Raw genomic sequence first — 27,798 nt, 5'->3', positions numbered from 1 at the left:
TGAGACGGAATAGTAGGCGGAGTGACTCGGCGGCCATTAGCTGTGTGTAGTTGCCTGGCGCTGGGAGCTTAAGTGAAGCGGGAATTCTTACTCGGTGGAAATCAACCCTGGCCATGGGTTCCTGCCGGGGTTAGTTCTAGAGCACGGAGCAGTGGACGTTTTTCGGCTCCCCGCCTTGCCCAGTGGTGGGGCCTACTAGGCCGCCGGGGCATCCGGGGTCTCAAGTAGGCCTAGTCTGCCGGCAAGGGCGTCCCAAAGGCGGGAGGCGCCATGTCTCTGGTTGCTTATGCCAGCAGCGATGATAGTGAGCCTGATGAGCCCGAGCCCGAGCCGGAGGAAGAGGATGTGGCAGCTCCTATGCCCGGGCCCGCTTTAGGAGGCCTGTTCGCCTCTCTTCCCGCACCCAAGGGGCAGGCCTTGCTGCCCCCGCCCCCCCAGATGCTGGCCCCAGCCTTTCCCCCGCCGCTGTTGCTACCCCCGCCCTCCGGAGACCCCCGGCTGCAGCCTCCGCCACCTCTGCCCTTTGGCCTGGGTGGCTTCCCGCCACCTGCCGGAGTGAGCCCGGCTGAAGGTGCGGGAGTTGGGGAGGGGCTGGGGCTGCCAGCGCCCCAGGGCCCTGGGCTGAGTCTGCCCACCGCTGTGGGCAACGCTGGACCCTCCCTGGGGCTTCCCAAGCCAAAGAAGAGAACCGAGCCGGTGAGGATAGCGGCGCCAGAGCTGCAGAAGGGCGATGTGAGTATCTAGAAGGGGCCCATCAAGCCCCGTTGGGGTTGAGTTTAGGGGTAGGAGGGGCTTGCAGCCATAGTGGAGCTCAAAAAACCAAAAAACTCATCCGTTGACACAAGGCGACTAGAATCCTCTTATAAGGCGGTTAATTCAGCTGAACTTGGCAACTTTGGGGAGTTAGGGTATATGGGCCGTGAGGTGTTCTGGAAGCTGGGCCTGTCTTGCAGAAAGGGGTGCACGGTACCCTTGGTGCGGACAGGCCGAGGCGGATGCATAGGGACACTGCTTTCCCTTGTAGCATCTTCGTCTCGGGTTGCCTTCTCAGACTGAGGTCAGGGTGAGACGTGGCGCCTGAAGTGACTGCTGGCTTCATGCTCCTGTTTGAACCACCCAGGACCGGCCTTATCCTTTGCTCCATCCCGAAAATAGTCAGGCCCGAAGGACGTGACCCTCGGACTCTGTCTTTTGAGAGGAGTTAGAGAAGAAATGAAATATTCATTTATTTTGAGATGGTTTCACTATGTAGCCCAGGCTAGATTTCAGCTTGTGACCCTCTTGCCTCAGCCTCCTAGTGCTGGATTAAAAAATATAAAACACACACACACACACACACACACACACACACACATACACACACACTGGGAGTTGGAGCTGTGGCCTCACGTGCTGGGTAAACACTGTTCTGCTGAGCTGCAGCCCTAGTCCTGTTTTCATTTTTATTTTGAGAAATGATTTTTCTATACTGTCTTCAGTCTCCCCTTGTCGCTGGGATTACAATTTTCACAACCAGGGCTTGGTAGCCCAGGCTGACTTCAAACTTACTGTGTAGCTAAGGTTAGCTTTAAACTCCTGGTCCTCCGTCTACCTCTCCGTGCTGGGATTACAGATGAACTCCACTGTGCCTGCCTTCTGCTGTTGAGCCTGCAGCCTAGGGCTTTGTGCATGCTAGGCAAGCTCTCTTCCCAGCTGAGCCACATCCTCGGCCCTTACACACTATTTACAGATGTGAGCTCGGTGGAGTCCAAGATGCAAGATCTTTTATTTTCTTTTTTTAATTAAAAAAATTTTTTTTAAAGACAGGGTCTCTCTGTCTTCGCCTTGGCTGTCCTGGACTTGCTTTGTAGACCAAGCTGGCCTCGAACTCACAGTGATCTGCCTGCCTCTGCCTCCCAAGTGCTGGGATTAAAGCACTCAGTGCTGTGACACCACGCCCAACTTGTAAGATCTTTTTTTTTTTTCTTTTGACATTTTTCTTAGACTTTCTTTCTTTTTTCTTTTCTTTTTTTTTTTTTTTTTTTTTTTTTTTTGAGACAGGGTTTCTCTGTGTAGCCTTAACTATCCTGGACTCGCTTTGTAGACCAGGCTGGCCTTGAACTCACAGTGATCCACCTACCTCTGCCTCTCAAGTGCTGGGATTAAAGGCGTGTGCCACCACGCCCGGCCCTCTTTTTTTGTTTTTTATTTTGTTTTTCTAGACAGCGTTTCTCTGTGTAACAGCCTGGATGTCCTGGACTTACTTTGTAGACCAAGCTGGCCTCGAACTCACAGAGGTTCACCTGCCTCTGCCTCTGCCTCCTGAGTGCTGGGATTAAAGGCATCTTCCACCACACCCGGCAGTTTTTTTTCTTTTGTTTTTTAATGTATTCAGATTACATCCCCATTGTTATCCCCTCACTTGTGTCTTCCTGTTCCCCATCCCTCCCTCTTTCATGGTATTCCCCTCCCCCATGCCAGTGACAGAAGGGGACCTCCTCTCCCACTGTATGGCCACAGCCTATCAGGTCTCATCTGGATAGCCTGCTTCCCCTTCCTCTGAGTGTCACCAGGTTTCCCCACCAAGGGGAAGTGGTCAAATAGGGCGCGCCAGAGTTCCTGTCAGAGCCAGCCCCCACCCTCCCCACAGCTGTGGAGAATGAGCTTTTATTGGAGATGGGAAGCTGGTATGTATGAGTCTGGTTCTCCATGTAGATACTGTCAAGGCTAGATGAGTGGGCGTTAGGGTATAATTTTTAGACGAGGCAGCCAAGCTTACGTGGTTTTTATATTTATTTGTTTATTTTTGAGATGGGGTGTCTGTGTAGTGCTAGATGCCCTGCAACTTGATCAGTAGACGAGGCTGGCCTTGACCTCAGAGAGCCTCTTGCCTCTACCTCCCGGGTTCTGGGATTAAAGATGTGTGTCACCATGCCTGACGTGATGATGTTTTCAGATGTTTGAGCAGAAAAAGACAAGGCCTCTTGGCTTCAAGGCATGCTCTCAGTGAGCGCCTCTAGCCTCCCAGGTCACACTGCAGTTTCCCGGCACCTGCCTCTTCCTGGATTCTGCCCTTTTTTGGAGACAAGGTCCTACCGTGTAGCCCTAGCTGGCCTGGAACTTGCTACATAGCGTAGGCTTGGCCTCAAACTCAGGGAGATCCTCCTGCTTCTGCCTTGTCAGTGCTGGGGTCAAAGGTGCAAGGCCACCATGCCTGGCCCTGCTTTCTTCTCTGTAGTTTAACCATCGTATTGCACACTATATAATTAGCTTTTCTTTTTCTGTGGTATACAAACTCCATGAAGGCAGAGGTTATTTTTTCAAACTCACTGTTGTGTCCCTAGTGCTCACTACAGTTCCTGGTGCATATTTAGGACCCTATACTTTTTTTTTTTTAACTTAATTTATTTCTGAGATATAATATGATCTAATTATATCATTTCCCCTTCTCTCTCCAAACCCTTTCGTATGTATGTATGTATGTATAAATATCTATTCCCTTTTGCTTATTTTAAATCCACGGTCTCTCTCTCTCTCTCTCTTTTTCATTAATTGTTGTTACATGCATGTGTATTTGTTTCTAAATATAACCTGCTCAGACTATATATTACTTGCATGAGTGTTTTTAGGGATGATCATTTGCTATTGGATACCCAGTTGGTGTGCTCTTCCCTGGGGAGGACCGTTTCTCCACCCGCGGCGTTCCTTAGTTGCCTGTAGTTGTTTGTGTGTGGTTGAGGCCTCCTGAGTTGCTGTTGTCCTTGTTCTGCGCATGTTTAGGCTGCCATGTTTGTGAAACTGAGTGTAGCCTCTGATGTGACTAGGAGACTGAATCCCATAGCGAACCCCCAGATCCTCTGGCTGCCCCCTCTTCTGTAGTGTTCCCTGAGCCTTGGGTGTGGGAGTGCTGTCCACCGGGATGAGGCCTCACAGCTCTGCATTTTGATTAATAGTTCTTTTCATCTGTTGTAAAGAAATTTCCTTGATGGGGAGGAGCACTCTGTACGGTTTTTTTTCTGAATGAATGAACGTAAATGAATTCTTTCTAGGAGATCCTAGAGTCTTTCCCAATCTGCTTCAAAATGTGCTTTTGGGCTGGAGAGATGGCTCAGAGGTGAAGAGCACTGTCTATTCTTCCAAAGGTCCTGAGTTCAATTCCCAGCATCCACATGGTGGCTCACAACCATCAATAATGAGGTCTGGTGCCCTCTTCTGGCCTGATGGCTCACATGCACTGTATACATAATAAATAAAAAACAAAACCCCAAAACCTTTGTATCATCTGTTCTTTTATTCTTGTCATTTTATTGTCACTTCTTGGTCTAAGATTTTAGTATGGCCAAAGAAAGATCCATCTGTGAATGGAACAGGAACACAGTCTCTTTCCTCTTCCCTATTTTTCCCCTGGGCTTTACTTCAGCCTAATTGTTATATTTGGGGAATGCTTCTCTCCACAGTGACAGCAGGGGAAAGGCTCAGTTCTTGCAAAAAGTTAGCATTAGAACAAATTGGTGGGACACACCTGTAGTCTAGCACTTAAGGGGCTGAGGCAGGAGGAATGCCATGAGTTTGGAACTCCCTCCCTGGTCTGCATAGCCAACAGGGCTACATAGCAATACCCTGTCTCAAACACACAAAAAAGAAAAAAGATTTATGGTCCAGGCTTTAGAATCTTACATTTAAGTTGGTGAAAGTTGCAGAAAACAGAGGCCTGTTGACTTTTTTTTATATGACCCACTGAGGTTTGGAAGTGTGATTGTAGTTCTCTGAAATGCCAGTCCTTAGCTGGTTGTTTCTCAGTGTGTTCTATTCTAATTGGTAGTTTTGTTCTTTGAACATACCTTTTGGGGAAAGGCAACCTAAGAATATTGAAGGTGTTTAGGTGTGTGTGACCTGATTTTTGTTTGTTTTTGTTTTTTTTTTACTTTTTTTAGGCAGGGTTTCCCAGCTGGGTAGTGGTAGCAGCTCCCACCTTTAATCCTAGCACTTAAGGCTGAGGCACGCAGATTTCTGTGAGTTTTAGGCCAGCCTGGTCTACAGAGTGAGTTCCAGGACAGCTAAGGTTACGCAGAGAAATCCTGGAATCTCAGAGATCCGCCTGCCTCCTGAGTGCTGAGATTAAAGGCATGCAACACCACCGCCCAGCCACCTGGTCTTGTATTTTGGTGGATAGCTGTTTTGTCCGAATGTGTCTGTACACCAAATGCATGCAGTGTCCATGGAAACCAGAAGAGGGCATGGAGTCCCCAGAACTGGAAATAGAGCTGGTTGTTAGTTTCATGGGGTGCTGGGGATTGAACCCAGGTCCTCTGGAAGAGCAGCCAGTGCTTTTAACTTCTGAGCCATCTTTCCAACCCTGAGACCTGGTCCTAAGAGCTCTGCTTCTGAGCACCATGTTGTGTACATAGAGGGTCCTCTGTGCATGTTTACTGCGTGTCTTAGTTAGGGTTTCTATTGCTGTGAAGAGACACCATGATTATGGCGACTCTTATAGGGAGAACATTCAATTGGGGTTGGCTTACATGCTCAGGAGCTTAGTCCACTACTGTCTTAGCAGGGAGCATGAAGGCACACAGGCAGACATGGTGCTGGAGAGGTAGCTGAGAGTTACACATCTGGATCCACAGGCAGCAGGAAGTGGCTGAGACATGCTAGGCCTGACATGAGCTTCTGAGACCTCAAGCCTACCCCCTAGTGGCACGCCCACAACAAAGCCACACCCACTCCAGCGAGGCAACATCCAATAGAGCAACTCCCTATGAGCATTTCCTGTCAGACCACCACACATGGATAAGCTCACTGCCTTAAAGAAAGAATTTTTCTTAGAAATTGGTACTTCTTACTTTTGTTGCAGGGGAACCTACAGCGTCTTTATTATTTATTTATTTTTAATTCCTTTCTTTTATAGATCTGCTCAATGTAAACTGTAGTTGAGTCTTCACTGTAGTTTCCAAAAGAACTTGATTTCATAAGGCCAGGTTACCTAAGTAGAGTGACATGTGGAGGTGCAGTCCAAAGTCAACCTCAATTATCTTTCCTTAATCATCATCATTTTTAGGCCCTTCCCATCATGTGTGTGTGGGGGAGGGAGGAGAGAGGGAGGAAGGGGGAGAGAGAGAGAGAGAGACAGACAGACAGACAGACAGACAGACAGACACAGGGTTTTACTGTGTGTTTGGCCCAGTTTCCAGCTATTCTTGCATTCAAGATCATTTTGCCTCAGTGTCCTTAGTGCAGGATTCTAGGCATGTGCCCACGAGCTAAGCTTTTGACTTTAAGTGAGGAGTGGTCATGGAATGGGTGATTATCTGTTTTTTTTCCCTTTCTTGCTCTTCTTGTTCTTACTGAAACTTTACAGAAATCACTGGTTGATTTTTTTTAAGATTTATTTATTATGTATACAGTATGCATCCGATCACATTATAGATGGTTATGAGCCACCATGTAGTTGCTGGGAATTGAACTCAGGACCTCTGGAAGAGCAGTCGGTGCTCTTAACCGCTGAGCCATCTCTCCAGCCCCTGGTTGATTTTTCTAGGCCCAGGAAATGAAGATACTGAAAAAGACAGACTTAGGATAACGAGTCTTATGTGAGAGTTTTCTCTCACGAATATTCTGACACAAATAGAAATTTTAGGTCTGGTTCCTTGTGGAGTATGGTGGCACACACCTTTAAATCTCAGCCCTCAGGATGCAGAAGCAGGCGGAGCTCAGTAGTTTCTGGCCTGGTCTATAAAGTGAGACCCTATTTCAAACAGCAGCAATAACAGTCAAGGGTTGGGGCCCTGCTAATGTTTGTGGCTACCTGCTGGAGGAGTTGGCACGGCACTGAGCTGATTTCTGCCCTTCAAAACAAGGTCTAGCCTAGGCTGTCAGTAGCTCCCCTGTGCAGTGAAGATGGTCTTCAACCTCTGACCCTCCTGCCTTCATCTCCCAAGTGCTAGGATTACTGGCCTACACATCCCCACTACCGCCCTTGGTGCTAGGCTCCTAACTCTCGCTTACCTAGAAGGAGACCGGTTTAGAGAACACAGACAAGTTGCCTCAAACCACATAGTTTTGAAGTGGGGCAGAGATTATATTCTGCGGCCCACGGCAGGCAGAAGTCAGAGAGGAGGACAAGAAGTGAGATAGAGAAAACGAAGTCCTAACCAAACGGCAAATAAGACAGAGACCAAAGAGTTAAAGAAGTTGATGAGTCTAGCTAATGGGATAATAGTGTAATTCATTTGGAGTCTGGAGAGGTGGGGTGTCTGTTCTTAACCTTGATTTCCTACTTGGCTCCTGGCCCTGATAGCTAGCGATTGCTTTTTGGAGCGTCTCTCAGAACCAGAGCCCAAGAAGATAAGAGGGAAGCTGCCACGGGGAATGAGCACTGATGGATGAGTGGATCCCACTGGGCTGGGCCTAATGGGACATGTCTGTTTCCGTTCCTGCTCAGCAGTCTCTGGGTGTGCGTATTGTCACTGTTGGCAGCTAGGGAGGACAGCAGTGGCTATTGAGGTGTAGGTTCTTGTGAAGCTAGGAAGAGAGAGTAATACCACCGCTGCCCAGTCTTACTCCGAAGCCTGGGCTGGCCTAGAGCTCACTGTGTAGTTTAGGTCGGCCTCCGGTGCCTTTAGACACAACACCGTTGTGTAACATTATTCCTGGGGAGCTGTGAACAAGTGTCTCCTCATCACAGATGGGGAACCTACAACAGACCGAAACCCACAGCACAGTCCACCTTGGTAAATCCCTGGGTTTACTGGGGCTGTAAGTATCAGAACTCAGGTGCTCATGATTGTGTCATAAGCACGTTACCTACCGAGTCAGTCCCAGGCCTGAGCTGTAGTATTTTTGTTCTTTATACTGTCTTCTGCCCTTGGAGAAGCATATGGTTTAATACAGAAAACAAAGCCTTTAATATTTTTCTATCACTTCTCAGTATGCAAGGATCAAATCAGCATATTTTAGGATTTTCAGGGGAGACTGGGAACAGGGTCAGGTGTTAATAAGCTGCCTTTATTTCTATGCCTGGAACCTACATGGTAGAAAAAGAAAACCCAGTTCTTGAAAATTGTCCTGTAACTTCTATTCATACATGTGGTGTACACACACCCTCTAGAATAAAAAGGTAGAAAAGGAAAAAAAATTTAGTTGAGTTGCTTACTTGAGTTTCATTAAAAATCATTAAGTGAGGGCCAGCAAGGTAGCCCAGCAGTAAAAGGCACTTGCTGTCAGGCCTGACGAGCTGAGTTCAGTCCCAGGATCCACAGGATGGCAGGAGAGAACCACTTCTGAAAAGTCGTCCTCTGGCTGCCTTTCTAAAGGTACAGCATGCACAAATAAATACATGTAATAAGTTTAAAAAATTGTTATATGACATAGTGGCACATGCCTGTAATCCCAGCACTCAGGAGGCAGAGGCAGGTGGATGTGAGTTTGAGGCCAGCCTGGTCTACAGAGTGAGTCTAGACAGCCAAGGCTGTACAGAGAAACCCTGTTTTGAAAAACAAAGTTCTATGAAGGCCAGGTGTGGTGATGCTGACACCTGAAACCCTAGCAGGTGGGAGGATTGGGAGATGTTGAGAAAGATCCTTGGCTGTACATTCAGTTAAGGCCAGCCCAGATGACAGGAGATTCTGTCTCAAAACAAAGAGGAAGAAAAAAAAAATCATTAAATGAATTTTGGTTTAGGATTAGAGTACCATTTTCAGCAATGCTTTTAAAGTTTTTTTTCTTTTTTACATTTTATTTTATGGGTCTGGTGTTAGCCTGCATGTATGTCTGCACCACAGGTGTTCAGTGCCAATGAATGCTGGAAGAGATTTGTGAGCCACATGTGGGTGCTGGGAATCCAACCTGGGTTCTCTGGAAGAGCAGCAAATGCTCTTAACTGCCGAGCCATCTCTAGCTCTCAAGAATTTCTGAAATAACTCTAAGCATACTTCTTCCATTTTATATTACATAATATGTGAAGCTGTATTCATGGCATTTTCCTCTTTTTTTCAGTCAAGGTCTCACGTAGCCCCTGGCTGGTTTCAAATTTACTATATAGTTTAGGATGGCCTTGAACTTCTGCTCTTCCTGTGTCTACCTCCTGAGTGCTGAGATTACTGACTCCATGTACCACCATGCCAGGTTTAAAAAACCAGTGCTGAGGGGGCCTGGAGAGATGGCTCAGAGGTTAAGAGCACTGCCTAGCAGAGGCAGGAAATTCTTTGTGACTTCCAGTCTATCCTGATCTACACAGTGAGTTCCAGACTAGTCAGGGCCATATGATGAAAAACTGTCTTTAAAAAAGTAAAAAGCTAATCGGGCGCTGTGATTCACACCTGTAATCCCAGCACTCAGGAGGCAGAGGCAGGCAGATCTCTGTGAATTCAAGGCCAGCCTGGTCTACAAAGAGTCCAAGACAACCAAGGCTACACAGAGAAACCCTGTGTCTTGGGGGTGAGGCAGAGGGAAGCCAGGTGGCCCATGCCTTTATCCCAGCACCTTGAAGGCAGAGGTAGGTGGATCTCTATAGCACCATAACTCTCTATAGTGTATAATAGAGTTCCACGTTTCCAGCTTCCTCTGGGGGCAGGTTGGTAAGGTTTGTAAAAGGGGCAGGAGGTGTGTCCGCCTTCTATTTCCTCATCTACTGGTCCCTTGGTCTTCCTTTGTGGCTGCGGTGTCTCTGAGCCTTCTCTCCTGCCACCTGTGACTTAATCTGGGACATCAGGCCTGCGTGTGGATGCTCTTCTACCTGTTGAGCCATCTCACTAGCATTTCATCTTATTTGAAACAAGGTCTCTCACTGAACCTGACACCTAGCATTTCTGCCAGGCTGGTTGGTTTGCAAGCTCCAGGATCTGACTGTCTCTCTTCCCTACAATATTGGGATTACAAGCACATGCGGCTATACCTGGCTTTTTACATGGTACTGGGGTTATGAATTCAGGTTCCCTTTCACAGCAGACATCCACTGAGACATCTCCCTAGTCCCTTAGCTTTTTGTCTTTTTAAATTTATTTATTTATTTATTTATTATTATTTTTTAAATAGCTTCCTTGATGGTTTGTTTCCTGGAGAGTGTCATGGTGATCTTTGTCACAGGATAACTTATAAAGGGCTCTCAGTAGAAGTTCAGAGAAGGGTGAATATGAATAGTCATAGCAATCTCTAGATCCAGAAGTATTGGCGTATTTGAAATGGTCAGTCATATAGGGATGTTGGTGTATGTGTTTAGAAAATAAATTCTAAACTGGAGTAGTGGCACACCTTTAATTCCAGCACCCGAGGCAAAGGTAGGGACTGGGGATTGGAGAGAGAGAGGGTTGAACATGCTCAGCTCAGATGGTGCTGTTCACTGTGGTGAGGCAGATAGGATGGAGAATCCTTAGCTCTGCTAGAACCTTGGTTTCTGTGCATTTTCCTGTAACCCATACAGTCTTAGCTGTGCCAAGGTTAAGTAGAGTCCTAGCTAGCCTGGGGAGAGTGAGTGGCGGCATTTCCCCCTAGTAAGTGTGTGGAGACTAGAGGACAGCTTTGTATAGGGATTGGGGATGGCGCTGAGGTGCCTGGGTTTGTGTAACAAGTACCTTGACTAGCTGAGCATCTCACTGACCCTAATTTAGATTTTACTTTGGGGCTGATGAGCTGCTCAGCAGGTGAAGTGTTAGCTGTCCAGCCTGAGGTAAGCTCAGTATCTGGAGCCTATGGAAGGAATCAGCTCCTGAAAGCTGTCCACTGACCCCTACATACTTTCTATGGCACATGTGCCCTTCTCCACAAAATAACACATAATTAAACTTTATGTGTTTGTATGCATATGTATTTATTTGTACATGTGTCAGGGGGCTTTGGGGAGTATCTGCTTAGCTGAGGAAGGGGCTCCTGTTCTGCTGCTGTACGGTGTGCTCCAGTGTGGGAGCTTCTGACCAGTTCTTTGGTTTCCATTCTTGCTGTAGGAATGCTGGGAACACAGATGTACACTGTTGTATCTGGCTTTTTATGTGCATTCCAGGGAATAAACAAACTCAGATTGTCAGGCTTGCACACCAAGTGCTTTTACCTGCTAAGCCACCTCCCTGGTTCTAGAACGTACTTATTTAAAACAACCTTTTTTTTTCTTTCTTTCTTTTTTTTTTTAAACAACTTTTAAACATTTTTATTATTTTTAATTATGTGTATGTGTGAGTGTGTGTGCATCTGTGTGCTAAAAAGAAAATTTAAACTTTCTATTCTTTTGTTTTGTTTTTGTTTTTCGACACAGGGTTTCTCTGGGTAGCCTTGGCTGTCCTGGACTTGCTTTGTAGAACAGGCTGGCCTGGAACTCACAGTGATCTGCCTGCCTCTGCCTCCTTCCTGAGGGCTGGGATTAAAGGCGTGCGCCACCATGCCCAGCTAAACTTTCTATCCTTGAGACTGAAGATGGCTCAGTGGCTAACAGCTCATAGTGGTCTTGTAAAAGTCTTGAGTTCAATTTCTAGTACCCAGGTTAGAAGGTACACAATCATTTGTAATTCCAGCTCCAGGAGGTCTGATGCACTATTCTGGCCTCCTTGGGCACACTTATATAGCATACACTTACATGTGGACACGTACACAGAGTCTTAGAAAACAAATAGAGCCCAGCTGGGCATGGTGGTACACGCCTTCAATCCCAGCACTCAAGGAGGCACAGGCAGGAGGATCTCTGTGTGTTTGAGGCCGGCTTGGACTACAAAGCCAAGGCTACACAGAGAAACCCTGTCTCAAAACAACAACAACAACAAAATTAACAGCTCCCTTCCCCAAACCTTTGCTATTCATCTTTCCTCAACTAGAAGATGCTCAGAAACTGATACTGAACTAATTAAAGCTCAGAGGTGGTGTTAGGTGGACACGCCTTCAATCCCAGCATCCAGGAGGCAGAGGCAGGCAGATTTCTGAGAGTTCGAAGCCAGCCTGGTCTCCATGGGAAGTTCCAGGTCAGCCAGGGCTACATACTGAATAACAATCTCAAAACAAATAAAAAGCTCAAAAGTTTGTTTGCTTTGAGACAAAGTCTTACAGGGTTCGTGTGACTACCTGTCTGCAGAGGTGGGCACAGACATAATGGCCTTTCTGTTCAGTCTTTCATAAATGTTTGTTGAATGTGTTTCTTCTTTTTTTTCTGAGACAGAGTTTATCTGTATAGCCTTGGCTGTTGTGGACTCACTTTGTAGACCAGGATGGCCATGAACTCATAGCAATCTGCCTGCCTCTGCCTCTGCCTCCCAAGTGCTGGGATTAAAGGCCTGCACTACCACGCCCAGCTGAGTGTGTTTCTTTTACTGTTCTAAAACAGTTATGCTTTATTCTGTTCCTTTTTCTCTTAGTCAGATTCTGAGGAAGATGAACCTACAAAGAAGAAAGTTGCCCTGCAGGTAAGCTTAATGTTCCATTGTTCTTCTCTTTTTATTGTTTCTAGAAAGGTAGAACTTAAAGTACCCAGAGGTTTTCAGTTGAGGGCTAGCACAGTTGTAGGTATTTGAAGACTCTTTTAGTCTGACTTAGGTTTCCAGTGTAGCTTGTCTGTGTGTGTAGGTGGGTGGGTGGCTTTTTTTGAGACAGGGTTTCTCTTGTAGTCCTGGCTTCACTTTGTAGACCAAGCTGGCCTCTAACTCACAAAGATCTGCCTGCCTCTGTCTCCCCAATGCTAGGATTAAAAGCATGCGCCACCACACCTGGCCCAATGTAGCTTTGAGTCTGATGCACCCCTCTTTTTCTCATTGCTTCCTGGCATTAGCACAGTGGAGTTGACCTCTCTGGAAGGAGCAGGGACTGTCCCTTAATTCAGTCCGTTAGATTTCAGGTGGAAGGGTTGTTTAGGGAGGATGTAAGAAGGTTGGTCAGTTGATGAGAGGGAACATCTGTGTTATGAAATTGCCTGTTCTTCCTGTTGTGTTTCTAAGTTGGAAACAGATACTTAGACAGTACTTACTTGTACTCGGTACCATTCTAAATGTCTTACCTGTGTCTAGCCGATTCCTTCTTCATAGGATGGCCTAAATCCTATGTGGGAAAGACTGTAAGCTTTGTCACAAGTGAAAGCAGTCTTGGTGGGCTTTGCCCTTGGACACATCATAGATATTCCCTTAGATTAACCTTGAGATAGACTGAGTGGAGCCATCTGGGCCTGGAATTCAGGAAGTGGACCTGGGGACTCCACCTGGACTATTGTTTTTCTAACTGACCCTCAATGGGAGAAACAGACCGCCCTTTGCACGTGACACAGGCAGGCGGAGAGGAGAGAGCAGCAACAGGTTCAGACCGGGCTTGAGTGCCACGTAGATCAACGAACAGGCCCGACCAGCACGCAGGCCAGAGACACCTAGGGACCTGTCCCGTGGAACAGATACCAGAAGGCTCACTCTTTTTCCCCTTTACCCTTTTTTTCCTCTTGAGTAAGCTAGTTGGGTTGTATAATAAAGTTTAATTGTTAAAAAAACAGAGCCTACAGTCCTAGGTTATGTCTATCTTAGTTTATGCGAGGAAACTGAGGAATTTTTCCAAAGTCAGACAGTAGTGTGGGTGGAGCTGGGATTACACTTGTGTCAAGCCGACTCCAGAGCCCAAGTTTGGTCCTGGAGAGTCCAAGCAACTGTTGTACTTGACTGCTTCTCTGCAGTCAAGAGCTGAGTCTCAACTGAGGGACCTTCCTGCACTGCGCTGCTTGCCCCTCGTCCCAGGACCTGTACTTCAGCGCCCTGCGTGTCTTCCAGCTGCCTGCACACTCTGGTTCCATGTTTCTCTCATATCTTGGGGAAGAGTGGTCCTGCCTTATGTAGTGCTGGTCTTGGGGCTCCTGTGTGCAGAGTTGGGGCTGTCCCTTCTCCTCAGGTTGTTAGGTGTCACCTCTAGTTTCGCAGGTCTTAGGACAGCGTCGTGTGGAAGTCAAGAAGACTGTTTACTGGTGAGGGTTGTGTGGTGTGTGTGTGGATAGTGAGTGGGAAGAGGCTCTGAAGAAGCTCGTACGATGAGGCTGAATGAGGCCAGTGATTGTCTTGTCTGGTGGCTTCCTGGAGTAGGTAGACTTACTTGACAGGTGCCCACAAATGCAGAACCTGTCTTTCAGATGAGCACATAGAGCTGACCTGTAAAATCCAGTGGTAACTTGGCCCTGCTATGGCTGTGATCCCAGACTGTGCTAAGAAGTTGAACACTTTTTTTAAAAAAAAAAAGATTTATTTATTATGTATACAGTAGTCTGCCTGCATGTATACCTACACACCAGAAGAGGGCACCAGATCTCATTATAGATGGTTGTGAGCCACCATCCCCATGTGGTTTCTGGGAATTGAACTCAGGACCTTTGGAAGAACAGCCAGTGCTCTTAACCTCTGAGCCATCTCTCCAGCCCCAAGTTGAGCACTTTTAAGGTGGCCCAAGCAGTGCTCTTGACCTCCCATCCCAGCACCTCGTTCTGGTGCTGTAATCTTAGGGATAGTGAGAAGGGCCCTTCTCCAAATGAACGCCTCTTCTTTGCCTGACCTGCTTGCCTCAGAAGTCCTGCTTCACTCCTTAGCTGAGAAGATGCCCTGATGTTCCAGGATAGTGACACAAGGACCTTATTCCTCTCTCCCTTTCCTATTGATACCTCCCTACATGTAGGGCAGACTGGCCCTTCAGCATAGAGAGCGCAGAATCCAAGCAGTTCATATGAGTAAGAGGAGCTCTGCCTGCATGTACGCCTGCACGCCAGAAGAGGGCATCAGATCACATTATACATAGCTGTGCGCCACCATGTGGTAGCTGGGAATTGAACTCAGAACCTCTGGAAGAGCAGTCAGTGCTCTTAACCTCTGAGCCATCTCTCCACCTCCTTTTATTTAGTGTGGGAAGGTTTTTTGTTTGTTTGTTTGTTTTGTTTTTGTTTTTCTGAGACAGGGTTTCTCTGTGTAGCCTTGGCTGTCCTGGACTCGCTTTGTAGATCAGGCTGGCCTCGAACTCACAGAGATCACCTGCCTCTGCCTCCTGAGCTCTGGGATTAAGGCCATGGGCCATCATGCTTGGCCTTAGTAGTAAGAGAACTGGATGGATGGGGCCAGTTAGTGTACAAATCGATAAGCGCTTGACTCTGGCGTTAGCCAGTTGACGGACCACCACACAAAGAGGGCTCTCCTTGGTGGGTTGGCAGAGGGAGCTTTTAACAACATGTACAGGTGTCTCTTCTTCTTCTTTTTTTTTTTTAATACTATATTTATTTTTATCGTATGTGCATTGGTGTTTTGCATGCATGTATGTCTGTGTGAGGGTGCCAGATCTTGGAGTTACAGACAGTTGTGAGCTGCCGTGTGGGTGCTGGGAATTGAACCCGAGTCCTTTGGAAGAGCATTCAGTGTTCTCAACCTCTGAGCCATCTCTCCAGGGCCGTACAGGTGTCTCTTAAGCAGAATCTTGAGCTTAATTAATCAGGAGTTCAAAGGAGGGAGAAATTGAGTATTCACTTGTTTTTTAAGATTTACTTTTTGTGTGTGTGTATGCCTGTTTACCTGTGTGTGTAGATATAGATGGCAGATATAGATGGTAGATATAGATGGCGAGGGGCTCAGCGAAGCACAGAGCTACGACCCCGTCTGTCGCTGTTGCTAGCGTATAACAGTCTCACGTGCCTTTCTTTCCTCCATTCCAATCCTGGGTCTAGGGATCCGGCGAGGGGACTGGTTTGTCTGCCTTGCTCCCCCAACCTAAAAACCTGACTGTGAAAGAGACTAACAGGTTGCTCCTGCCCCATGCCTTCTCCCGGAAACCCTCAGACGTCTCCTCAGATGCTAAGTCCTCTAGACTGGCTTCTAAGACCAAGCCCGCCTCACTTGCTCCTGTTTTGGGCACCACAACCACCACTCCATCTCCCTCTGCCATCAAGGCTGCTGCCAAGAGTGCTGCCCTGCAGGTGACAAAGCAGATCACACAGGAGGATGACGACAGTGATGAGGAAGTTGCTCCTGAGAACTTTTTCTCCCTTCCTGACAAGGCTGAGCCACCTGGAGTTGAGCCATACCCTTACCCTGTCCCCACTGTCCCTGAAGAGCTGCCTCCAGGCACAGAACCAGAACCAGCTTTCCAGGACGATGCAGCCAATGCCCCCCTGGAGTTTAAGATGGCAGCAGGGTCAAGTGGGGCCCCCTGGATGCCGAAGCCTGGGGACGACTACAGCTACAATCAGTTTTCCACATATGGCGACGCCAATGCCGCTGGTGCTTACTATCAGGTGGGTAAGGATGAAGAGGGCAGCCCAGGAGAATTTGAACGAGTGATGTGGCCCGTGGGTGACTTTGCTTGATTTCACACCTACTAGGTCTCAAAACACACTACCTTTATTCTGAACCGTATGCATCTCAATTGCCCAAGTATTGGGAGTTGACAGGTGCATCGTGTCACTGACCGTTTCGTCCTGCATGCTAGCTTTCAGTCACTGTGATAGAAATCCTGAGGTGATCTGTTGGCGAATGGTGGTTTATTTTGGCTGAGGCTTTAGTCCATGGTTTCTTTACAGCATTGCTTTTGGGCCTGTGGCATACATTTGCTGCATTACTATTGGGCAGTGTGTCATTGAACTGTGTGGCAGAGGAGGCTGAGGGAAAAGAAGGGGCTAGGATCAAAGGGGTCACACCACTTGTGACTTCCTTCCTTCCAGTAAGCTCCGCCTCTTTCCTGTAGAGCCTCAGCTGGTGGCCAAGCCTTTAACACATGGATCAGCAGGAGACACTAACCAAATACAGCATTTTAAAAATGGAAGCTTAGTGTAGGAGGCCAGGAGATTTAGGGGAGGTAGGAGAGGAATGCCTCAATCTTAGAACTGCCCCTTTGAATGTGGCTATTGGGGAGCAGGGGAGTTGGGGTAAGCTGGGTAGCAGGCAATGTCACATAAGGTGAAGGCAGCTCAGCACAGCAGTTCCTTTTTGCAGAATGGGTACCTGGAACCCACTCAGCTAGCCAGCACACAGTGCGAAGATGGCCTCTGTCTTTCACCCTTAACTCAGGTGGTGACTGTCTCTTACCCCATTAGTAGAAGCTCAGCTTCACAACCTGCTATGATTGGTTACTCATGAGACGAGAAAGGGAGTGGCTAGCTCAGGCATTGTAGACTAGCTACTGTTGTTGATAGGAGAAGAAAGAAATTTCAAAGTGGGGAAGGAGAACTAGCCAAGGTTTTGGAAGCAGTGTTTTTCTAATTTTTTTCATCATATTTGATTGGGTGTTTTGCCTGCATGTATGTCTGTGCACTATATGCATACCTGGTGCCCTCTGAGGCCAGAAGAGGGTGTTGAATCTCATGGAACTATAGTTACAGATGGTTTAGAGACACTCTGTGGGTGCTTGGAATTTAACTTGGGTCCTCTGCAAGAGCAGCCAGCGCTCTGAGCTGATGAGCCACCTCTCTATTAAGCAAATGTTAAGATTTTCCTAAGTCTCAAACAGTGTATGTTCTCTGCAGGGCTATAGGAGAGGGGAAGGTGATTGCTGTGTGGAGATGCCGTTGAGGGAACAGGTGCAAGCTGAAGCACTTCACGCATTAGTGTATGTTACTGTGAATGCTACTATATCAAATCCAGACTCTAGTTGCCCTAGATAGTTTCCTTTTTCTTCATTCCCTTCTCCCCTCCTTTCCTGGCCTCTCAAATCTGAGTTCCTACTCTTTTGCCTCAACCTCCCCATGCTGTGATGACAGATGCTCACCACCACACCCGACTGCTTTGGGTTTTTATGTTCTCCTTTCTTGTGTGATGAACATGAAGTGTGTTTTCCCTTAGCTCATTGTTCTTAGGGGCCTTTCAGGCAGTGGGACAGTAAGGCAGCTTGAATGTACTGGTGCACTAACGCTGAGGCAAGAGGAGTTAGAGCTGCCCAACATCAGGAAACAGCGGCAGCACGGAGGAGACAGCTGCTAGGCAGAGGCCAGGCTTGCCCTTGCCTCCCCTTGTCTTCTAGAACATGCGTCCATGTCTCTAGACGTGGTTCTTAAACCTACTTTGTTCCAATTTTGTAGTGTCCTATTTATTTATTTTTAAGAGATTTATTTATTTATTATGTATACAGTGCTCTGCCTGCATGTCTGCTGCATGCCGGAAGAGGGCACCAGATCACATTATAGATGGTTTTGAGCCACCATGTGGTTGCTGGGAATTGAACTCGGGACCTCTAGAAGAGCAGCCAGTGCTCTTAACCTCTGAGCCATCTGTCCAGCCCTATTTATCTATTTTTAAGCAAGGGTCTCACTATGTAGTTCTGGCTGTCCTGGAACTTAACAACATGAGCCAGGATGGCCTTGAACTCACTGAGATCCACCTGCCTTTGCCTTCTGAGTGCTGAGATTAACGGTGTGTGCCACCATGCCTGGCAACAAGTAGCTCATAGTACATTTGGTAGTCAGGCTGCCTCTGATTCCCGGGTAGGGGGGTCCAGGGAAAGAGTCTACCTTTTCTCACTGCAGGATCACAGCTCATGTCCAGTCAGCTCCCTGAAACTGTACAGTGGGGATGGGAGGCCGTGGGAAGGGGATGAGAGGGAGGTGGGAGGGGGAGGGGAGGAGATGGGAGGGGAGTGGAATGGCCTGATCTGTGAGGTGATGTGGCTCCTGATCCAATAGTTCAAACTTTTCTTCCCTGCTCATGGCAGAGCTTGTGGGTCTTACAAACATGTCAAGCTGGCTAAGGGCAAGAGAGCTAAGGTGGGAGTTACCTTGGGAAGCAGCTAAGGGAGCAGGGCACAGCAGGAGAAAATGTGCTTTCTTCGTCACATTCTAAAACCTGGATGGTGTGAGTCTCTTGGTGAACCAGAGGGGCTGGTCTGAGGGGCTTTGGTGTAGGCCTCTCTTGCTGTTTCCATGCAGTGGGCTTTGTTAGGTCTCTATTGTGCCCTCAATTGTATGTTTTCTTTCTGTTTGGCTCTAGGATTATTACAGTGGTGGCTACTATCCTGCACCGGACCCGGCTCTGGTCCCTCCCCAGGAAATTGCCCCAGATGCCTCCTTCATTGATGATGAAGCAGTGAGTTAACAAAATGTATTAGTTACTTTTCTGTTGCTATGAGAAAATACCATGACCAAAAGCAACCTATAGAAAGTTTCTTTGGGCTTGCAGTTCCAAAGGGATGAAGGCCACCATGGTGGGGAGGCGTGGAATCCAGCAGCTTGCCTGACAGTAGGGATAGGCGGGAAGTTGAGAGGTCACATACAGGAAGCAAAGGCAGGGAAACTGGGGCAAGGGTATAAACCCTCATAGCCCTCTACAGTGTCCCGCAAGCCTGGGCCATCTTCCCACACAGTACTTCCAGCTAGGGACCATGTTCAAATACCTGAGCCTGTGGGAGACATTTCTTACTCAAACCCCTACACAGCCAAAATGATACTCTATTTTCTGTGCAAGGGATCAGACACAAAGTCTGTGTTTGCTAGACAAGCAGTGGACCACACAGTCTTATCCTGAGCCTTTTAAAAAATAACTTATTGAGCTGGGCGTAGTGGCACATGCCTTTAATCCCAGTACTTGGGAGGCAGAGGCAGGTGATCACTGTGAGTTCGAGGCCAGCTTGGTGTACAAAGCAAGTCCAGGACAGCCAACGCTAACACAGAGAGACCCTGTCTCGAAAAACCAAAACAAACAAACAAACAAAAAAACTTATTGGCTTTTTTTTTTTTTTAAAGATTTATTGTTTATTATTATGTATACAGTGCTCTGCCGGCTCATACAACAGCAGGACAGAAGAGGGCATCAGATCACATTATAGATGGTTGTGAGCCACCATGTGGTTTCTGGGAATTGAACTCGACCTCTAGAAGAACGGTCAGTTCCCTTAACCTCTGAGCCATCTCTCTAGCCCACATGCTTTATTGCCGGGCATAGTGGCACCTGCCTTTAATCTCAGCACTCAGGAGGCAGAGGCAGGTGGATCACTGTGAGTTCAAGGCCAGCCTGGTCTATAAAGCAAGTCCAGGACAGCCAAGGCTACACAGAGAGACCCTCTCTCAAAAAACAAAAAACAAAGAACAGGATGTATTTCAATTTTAGTTATATGTATGTTTGTGTATCTGTGTCAGGGTATATGCATATAAGTGTCAGTTGCTGCAGAGACCAGATAGGTCAGGCCTCTGGAGCTGGGTGGGTATAGGCAGCTGTGAGCTGCTGTGGGTGCTGGGAACTAAATTCAGGTCCTCTGCAAGACCTCACTCTTTTTTTTTTTTTTTTTTGAGACAGGGTTTCTCTGCTTAGCCTTGGCTGTCCTGGACTCACTCTGTAAAACAGCCTGGCTTTGAACTCAGAGATCCGCCTACCTCTACCTCGCCACTACTGGCATTAAAGGCGTGCGCCACCACACCTGGCCCTGAGCAGTACTCACTTTTAACAGAGACTTCTCTCCAGTCCCACAAATGACCATTTTTGACACCAGGTTTCAAATCTGAAGCTGAAGGAAATTTTCTGTTGTTTAGGTTTTGCTTTTGTTTTTGTTTTGTTTGTTTGCTTGATGGGATATTACTATGTGGTTTTGAACTTGCAGGCTTCCTGTTCTCAGGCTTCTGAGTGCTAGGATTACAGGGAATTTATTTTTATTATTTTATTTAATTTTTTGTGTTTTGAGACAAGGTTTTCTGTGTAGCTCTGGGCTGTCCTGGAAATCACTGTGTAGACCAGCCTGGCCTTGAACTCAGTGATCCAACTCTCTCTGCCTCCTAAGTGCTGGAACTAAAGGCCACCATGCTCAGTGTGAGTTTACCTTTATTATTTTTTTATTTTCATTTTTTTTTTAGACAGGATTTGTACCACCACGCCCGACTCGAGAGTTTGTTTATTTATTTGTTTGCTTGGTTGGTTAGTTTTGTTTTTTTGAGACAGTTTCTCTGTGTAGCCTTGGCTGTCCTGGACTCACTTTGTAGACCAGACTGGCCTTGAACTCACAGAGATCCACCAGCCTCTGCCTCCTGAGTGCTGAGATTAAAGGCATGCGCCACCATGCCCGGCTTAGCCTGCCTTCGTATGGCACCCAGGACCACCAGCCCAGAACTGTGGGCAACACCCACAGTGAGCTGGGCCCTTCCACATCAGTCAGCAATCAGGAAGGTGGCTGCAGGCTTGCCAGCAGGCCAGTCTAGTGGGCTGTCTTCTCAGTTGGGGTTTCCTCTTCCCAAATGACTCTACAAGACCCCAGCAACAATAGTTTGTGTAATGGCAGTTAAGATTTTGCTTGTGGTAGAAGGTTTGGGCCGGCCAGGACTGGTATGCAGAAGGTCTCTTCTGAGCTGCGCTGTAATCTCTAGACTGTTGTCTGGATTCTCATGCTAGCAGCTGGGATGCTGGCTATCATCTCTGCATGGGAGCTACAGCAGGGTGGAGAAAAAAGGGGGGCTGTTTCCTGTCTCCGTTGAGGGCTCTGGAACTCCTGAGGGTACTTGCTGGGACTGTGACTAGGTAAGATGGTCTCATGGCCAGATCTGTTTTCCAGGAAGGCCCATGAAATAAAGCTTTTTAGTTGAGTGGTAATCTGCCTGGATTATTGCTACATTTACACCAAAGAAGGCGAAAATGAATGTTGAGAGACACCCAGCAGCTATGATCCGTAACCCTGGCTTTAACCTGCCTGACAGGCAAAATGAAGCAAGTCTTGTGGCCTTCCAAGATATGACAGATTGTCCCGTCTGTAGGGAAGTTGCTGTTAGTCCTTAGGAAAAATAATTCTCTATTCACCTGCCCCAGAAAGGTGTGTGTCCTTTTTAACCTGTGTTTTGGTTGGCAGCCTGTGCATTTACCCCAGGTGCGATGGTTGAGCCCTTCACTCCGTGGCCACAGGGAGCACAGGAGTGTGGCAGTACTCACACCAGGTCCTGGGTCTCACAGAAGCTTACCGTTGCTTTGGGGGGTGGCTTTTCTTCCTCCTTCCCTTCCTTTGTTCCTTTGTCCCTGCTTTGTCCTTCTATTTCCTCTCCCTCCCTCCTTCCCTCCCTCCTCCGCGGGGGTTCTGGTCTCAAAGCAATGGCAGTCCTTCTGCCTTGCCCTCCTCAGTGTTGGCTTACAGGTGTGTACTGCCGTACCTGTGGCTGTTGTCCTGTCCTCCCTCTCTTCTTCTCTTCCCGAGGACAGAAACAGGAGTACCGTGGAGCACTATAGGGATTTTGAGGCCCCCTCACTCCCCACCCCACACTCTCTTTCTTCATCAGTTCCTTGGGGTGGCTCTGATGATGGCTGATACCAATCCAGTGAGGAGCGAAAGGTGGGGAGAGAGCTGCTGGGTCTCCTGTTCGGCTCTGAGACTGCATCTCACGCACCCTACGTAGCCAGGGATTACCTTGATTCTTCCACTTCCAGAATGCTAGGATTATACATGTGTACCATCAGGGCCAGTTTACACAGTGCTGGGGCGTGGAGCCAGGGCTTAGTGTGCATACTCTAGCGAGCCACATCCCCTGCCCTGACAGAGAGTTGATTTTTAGAGGAGAAATCTTGTCATTTTTTATTTTTTGAGACAGGGTCTTGCTATGATTCTTCAAACTCCTGGATTCAGGGCCGATGAGTAGTTGGTTTAGTGGGTACAAGGCTCCTGTCACCAACCTCGTGATTGGTGTTTTACTCACATTGTGAGCTAAGGGAAGCAGTTCCCACAAGTTGTCCTGACTAACACATGCATATCTTGGTTTGAATGTATGCTCTCTCTGTCTTTCCTCTCTCTCTCACATACACACAAATTAAATGTAACGAAAAGGAAAAAGTGACACCAAATAACAGTAAAATAAAAACAGAAAAAAAATAAATGTGTGACCTTAAAGATTTCTCCTATCTCAGCCTCTCAAATAGTTGGGACTACAGGTGTTTGCCAGCACACTCAGTTTGCTCTCAGTTCTTTAAAAAACAACAACATGGTGGTGGTGCACACCTTTAATCCCAGCACGTGGGAGGCAGAGGCAGATGGATCTCTGTGAGTTTGAGGCCAGCCTGGTCTACAAGGGTAGTCCAGAACAGCCAAGGCTACACAGAGAAACCCTGTTGCAAAAAAAAAAAAAAAACAAAACAAAACAACAACAACAAAACACACATGTTCTCTTTTATTTATTTTTATTTTATGTGTTTGGCTGTTTTCCCTGTGTGTACCATATGCATGCAATGTACATGGAGGCCAGAAGAGGGCTTGGGTCCCCTGAAACAGTTAGAGACTGTTTGGGTGCTCATAATTGACCCTGCAGCCAGTGCTCCTTAGCTGCTGCACCATGTCTCCAGCCCTTTGCCCTCAATTGTGTGTGTGTGTGTAGCTTGGCTGTCCTGGAATTCACTTTGTACGTCAGTGCACCACTACTGACAGGCCTACTCTCAATTCTTTTTATTTCTTTTTTTGTTTTTGCTTTTCAAGACAGGATTTCACTATGGATCCTTTGCCGTACTGGACTCACTATGTAGACCAGGCTGGTCTTGAACTCACTGGATCTGTCTGCTCTGCCTCCCTGAGTGCTGGGATTGCAGCCTGTGCCTTAATTTGAAAACTGTAATTCTAATTCTTGGTAGACTGAGGCAGCAGGATGTTGATTTTGAGGCCATCATGGTTGTGTCCAAAAACAGAAAGGAAGAAAGCTGCAATAGACCTTTTAGGCAGGCACAGTTACCTGGTTTGCACCTCTGGATCTTGGTCACCCAGGCTCTGAGTCCACGAGACCTCCTGAGAAACAGCCCTTCTCACCTGGCACCGTGGAAACCGGTGGATGTCAGAGTAAAAGGCAGTATTTCACAGAGAAGAGTCCCGCGCTGTCCGCACTGGAGACTGGGTCCATAGCAGTGTCTCTGCTCTCACCCACTCCAGACGCTGCAGTTCTGCTTACTTCTTTTTGTTTTCAGTTTAAGCGGCTGCAGGGCAAGAGGAACCGGGGGAGAGAGGAAATCAACTTTGTGGAGATCAAAGGTGACGACCAGCTCAGTGGGGCTCAGCAGTGGATGACCAAGTCCTTGACGGAAGAGAAAACCATGAAGTCCTTCAGCAAGGTAAGCCTGAGGGACAATTGACACTCCTCATCCACCTATTGTCACTTGACACACCTCCAGCTTCCTGGGAACGACTCTCGCCTTTCAGAGCGTGACAGCATCTTAACAGCTGTCCAGATGCCGGTGCCATGTGCTTGCTGAGAATGAATGCCTGGAGCGGCTTCCCGCTGTCGGGAGATCTCTGGTGTGTGCGTCTCTTCCCACTACTCAGAATCTACAGCTGTTCTCCCTGTGATCACACCAGTCTCCATGTTGTTACTCTGGGAGCTGGCCCAGCCTGTCTTTGGGGAGTGGGCACAGTAGATCTTCCGAGATTCTAGGCCCCGGGTCCCAGGCATGCTGTTCTTTTCTCACCACTGTTCCTATAGTTTATTGTCTCTGAATGCTCTTGTTTCCCGCACCAGCTTGTTGTCTTCAGTCAGTATGGTGACTGTTTCTTCACTTAGCAACTGAGTACAGCAAGTGTGGATACTTGAGATACTTATGAGCTTGTCATGGGCGCAGTAGCTGGAGATGAGCTTCGTGCCAGCAACAGCAAGGTCAAGGGTTTTATCTGCGCCCGCCCCCCCTGCATTTGGTTTCTTTGTTCTATGGTCACAGATGGCCGTGCAGGCCCCCCTCGTTTATTTTAACTGTTGGTGGTCATACAGAATGGAGCAAAGGATTGTGGTTAGAGTAGCATAGATCTATCACTGTTTACTGGAAAAACCACTTAGGAGAAAGGACTCTCTCTGCTAGCTTGGGCTTGAGAGGCATCGTCACACAAGCAGCTGCTGGTGTGAGCGCTCACTGTGGGATGCACTGGATGTCTGTGCACATCACCTTCAATTGTAACATTTAGTGACATGCAGTAAAGCAGTTAGAGTCTGGTCTTTCCCCAGCTCTAGGGTGTTGTTCCATTTCATTTTGTTGAGCTTGCTTTTTAAGAGAAAAGAAAGGATAGAGCCTCTATCTTCAAGAAGTTGACAGCAGAGTTGGGAAGAGATTTAAGGACACTGGAGTGTAAATGATTACAGTGCAAATTGATTACATAAGTGCTGAGGAGACTCTAGGGAGGAGTTGTGAGAGTTGGGTGGGGCTGGCGAAGAAGCTTCTAGCCCGAGACAGCTCTGGCAGAGGACAGAAAAACCACACAGTGAAAGCTCAGACCAGTATAGATTTTGACAGTAAATCGTTTGCATTGAAGTGCGGTTTGGAGTTGAATGTAGTTACTGGTGGAGGCTGGAAGACAGATGGAGGACGAGTGAGACTGTGAGCTTGGTAATCCCAGGGCAGGTGGCGCATCCTAGGGCAGGACAGTAGGGTTTCAGCCAAAGCTGAGGGTGGGAGGGCTTGGTAAGTGGTAGGCAGGGGTCAGACTGCAGAGAAGGGGACAGAAATGAAAAAGGAAGGGGCAGATGGCTCGGGGCTCTGGGGAGGTTAGTAGAGCACATTCCATGGCACGAAAGCTGTCCTAGACTTACTGCAGGCCTGTGTCTGCCGGCAGAGCCCAGAGCTTGGGCTAGAGGGAGAGCAGGTTATGAAAGAGACAAAGTAATTCCTGTCCTGACCTCAGAGTACAGCGAGTCTGCTGGGGATTAGCAGGCGGCTTCTAGCATGTGTTCTCAGCCCAGATCTGTTTTTCACCCTGGTTCTTTATAAGTATGCAGACACAGAGACTGCTCCAAGTTGACTTACTCCCCAAGGATTAGGGTGTGTGTCCAGTGTCTCAGCTCATCAGCTTTACACTGTGCAGGCGCACATATGTCTTTCTGTCTGTGCATTAAGGACTATGGATTTTGTTTTTGTTTTCCCTTGTAGAAGAAAGGTGAGCAGCCGACTGGCCAGCAGCGGCGGAAACACCAGATCACCTACCTGATTCATCAGGTGAGGATGCTCAGGGCTCTGCCCACAGGACTTCATTAAAACTGGGGCTACAGGCTGGAGAGATGGCTCAGCGATTAAGAGCACCAGCTGCTCTTTCAGAGGACCTGGGTTCAGTTCCCAGCACTCACATGGCAGTTCAGAACTGTCTGTAGCTCCAGTTCCAGGGATCAGCACCCTCACACACACATACATGCAGGCAAAACACCAGTGTACATAAAAAGTAATAAATTATAAACAAAATAAAAAAACCTGGGGCTAGGAAGTGGAGCTAATAAGAAGCGGGCAGTGGTGGCTCATGCCTTTAATCCCAGCACTTGGGTGGCAGAGGCAAGCGGATCTCTGTGGGTTCATGGGGCTACACAGAGAAACCCTGTCTTTAAAAAAAAAAAAAAAAAAAAAAAAAAAGGCGGCTGCAGCCCAGGTCTAGACACCCTTTTGGTAGGCGTCTTCTCTTGTTCTCCGTGTGGCCACTAGGGGGAGGCTGTGTCATTGTCATTCCCCTCTGGTCCCCGTACACAGGACTCAGGTCTAGGTGCACAGAGAAACCGTGTTATGAAAGAGGAAAGTGACGGGGCTTATTACAGGATTCTTTTGGGTGTTTTGAGACAGGGTTTCAAGCATCCTAGGCTATCTCCCAGGATGACTTTGAACTTCTGATTTTTGTGGGAGCCTCCTGACTGTTGAGATTTACGGGTGTGCCTCTCTGCCTGGTTTCTAAGGTGCTGGGGATAGAACCCAGTGCTTTCTGCCAGAACTTTACCAACTGAGCTTCATCCCTTTATTACGATTGTTTTTAATACACGTTATTTAGTGTGTGTGTGTGTGTCTGTGTGTACTTATATGGCCACCATGCAAGACCCAGGGACTGAACTCAGCTATCAGGCTTCGTGGCAGGGACCTCTACCTACTAAACCATCCTTTTTGTTTTTCAAGACAGGGTTTCTCTGTGTAGCCTTGGCTGTCCTGGACTTTCTTTGTAGACCAGGCTGGCCTCGAACTCAGAGAGATCCACCTGCCTCTGCCTTCCCGAGTGCTGGGATTAAAGGCGTGCATCACCACACCTGGCTTACCCACTGAGCCATCTTGCCAGTCCCCCAACCCCCCGGGGGGTGGGGGGAGGGCTCTTTCAATAGTAGCTTTATCTGTTTTATTCTTTTAAAAAAGCTGGGTCTGAGCTGTCCAGTGGTCCAGTGTGAATTTATCATGGCCAGAGCCTGTGGTGATTCCTAGCCGTTCTGTTGATAGATCATCTGCCCGCTGTGACCCTCCCGACCCTCTGTGTTCTAGGCTAAGGAGCGGGAGCTGGAGCTGAAGAACACCTGGTCAGAAAACAAGCTCAGTCGCCGACAGACCCAAGCCAAATACGGATTCTAGGGCTCAGGAACTGATGGCACAGTTGGCCCAGCCCTAGCTTCACCTCCAGAACCCCAGCTGCTCTAAGTACAGGGCCTCTACCCTGAGGACCCAGCCCTCACCTCTGGGAGAAGGAACATATTTGATAGATTTTTCTTAACAAGTTAGAAAACCCAGCTCCGTTCTGTGCTGGGGCTGGAGAGACTTGAGTGGCGCCTGAAGACTCTGAGTTCTTGGTTGGGAGCTTTGCTCCCTGTCGGGTGTGATGAGATGTTGAACTCTCCCACACACTTTTTTTTTTTTTTAAAACCGGGATGTCTGTTGAAATAAAACATTGAGTGTCACCGATGCTGCCTACACTGTTTCTGGACGTCAGGGTTGAGCTTGTGCAAAGCGTCCCCTGCCAAGCACCCTGAGGTGCCTTATCATTGCTTTGCTTCCTCTCCGCACCCCACCCTACCCCCCTCCCCCCATACACTGACTGTGGCCATTGGCCATCCGAGGAGTTGTTGGTACTTTTCCCAACAAGATGATTATCAGAGGCCTGTGATCCCAACTGTGGAGTGGGTTGCTGGTCTCAGGTGTCTTGAGATGAACTATCAGGCTGTGGTGCTGCACGCCTGTGGTCTCAGCATTCAGGAGGCTGAGC

The 27,798-nt window shown here is 47.9% G+C and overlaps 1 protein-coding gene across 1 annotated transcript; it reads left to right on the top strand.

Moving 5' to 3' along the window:
• Prcc (proline rich mitotic checkpoint control factor) lies at positions 1-27,612 on the top strand. Its single transcript, XM_051157409.1, has 7 exons — positions 1-732; positions 12,309-12,356; positions 15,617-16,183; positions 18,867-18,962; positions 23,787-23,930; positions 25,731-25,796; positions 27,084-27,612. The coding sequence occupies exons 1-7, from the start codon at positions 271-273 to the stop codon at positions 27,168-27,170; spliced, it is 1,470 nt and encodes a 489-aa protein (XP_051013366.1). The 5' UTR covers positions 1-270; the 3' UTR covers positions 27,171-27,612.
• The last annotated feature ends 186 nt before the right edge of the window (positions 27,613-27,798 follow it).

Source organism: Acomys russatus, chromosome 15, assembly GCF_903995435.1.
Source record: "Acomys russatus chromosome 15, mAcoRus1.1, whole genome shotgun sequence".
NCBI lineage: Eukaryota > Metazoa > Chordata > Mammalia > Rodentia > Muridae > Acomys > Acomys russatus.
The sequence above is the reverse complement of the archived record's forward strand: the minus strand, read 5'-3'. Positions and strand labels throughout refer to the sequence as shown.

Excerpts from the sequence above, each read along its gene's own strand:
- Prcc (XM_051157409.1), top strand. The coding sequence starts at position 271 with ATGTCTCTGGTTGCTTATGCCAGCAGCGATGATAGTGAGCCTGATGAG. Across the intron at positions 733-12,308 it reads CAGAGCTGCAGAAGGGCGAT|TCAGATTCTGAGGAAGATGA; the intron begins GTGAGTATCTAG and ends TTTTTCTCTTAG. Across the intron at positions 25,797-27,083 it reads TCACCTACCTGATTCATCAG|GCTAAGGAGCGGGAGCTGGA; the intron begins GTGAGGATGCTC and ends TCTGTGTTCTAG.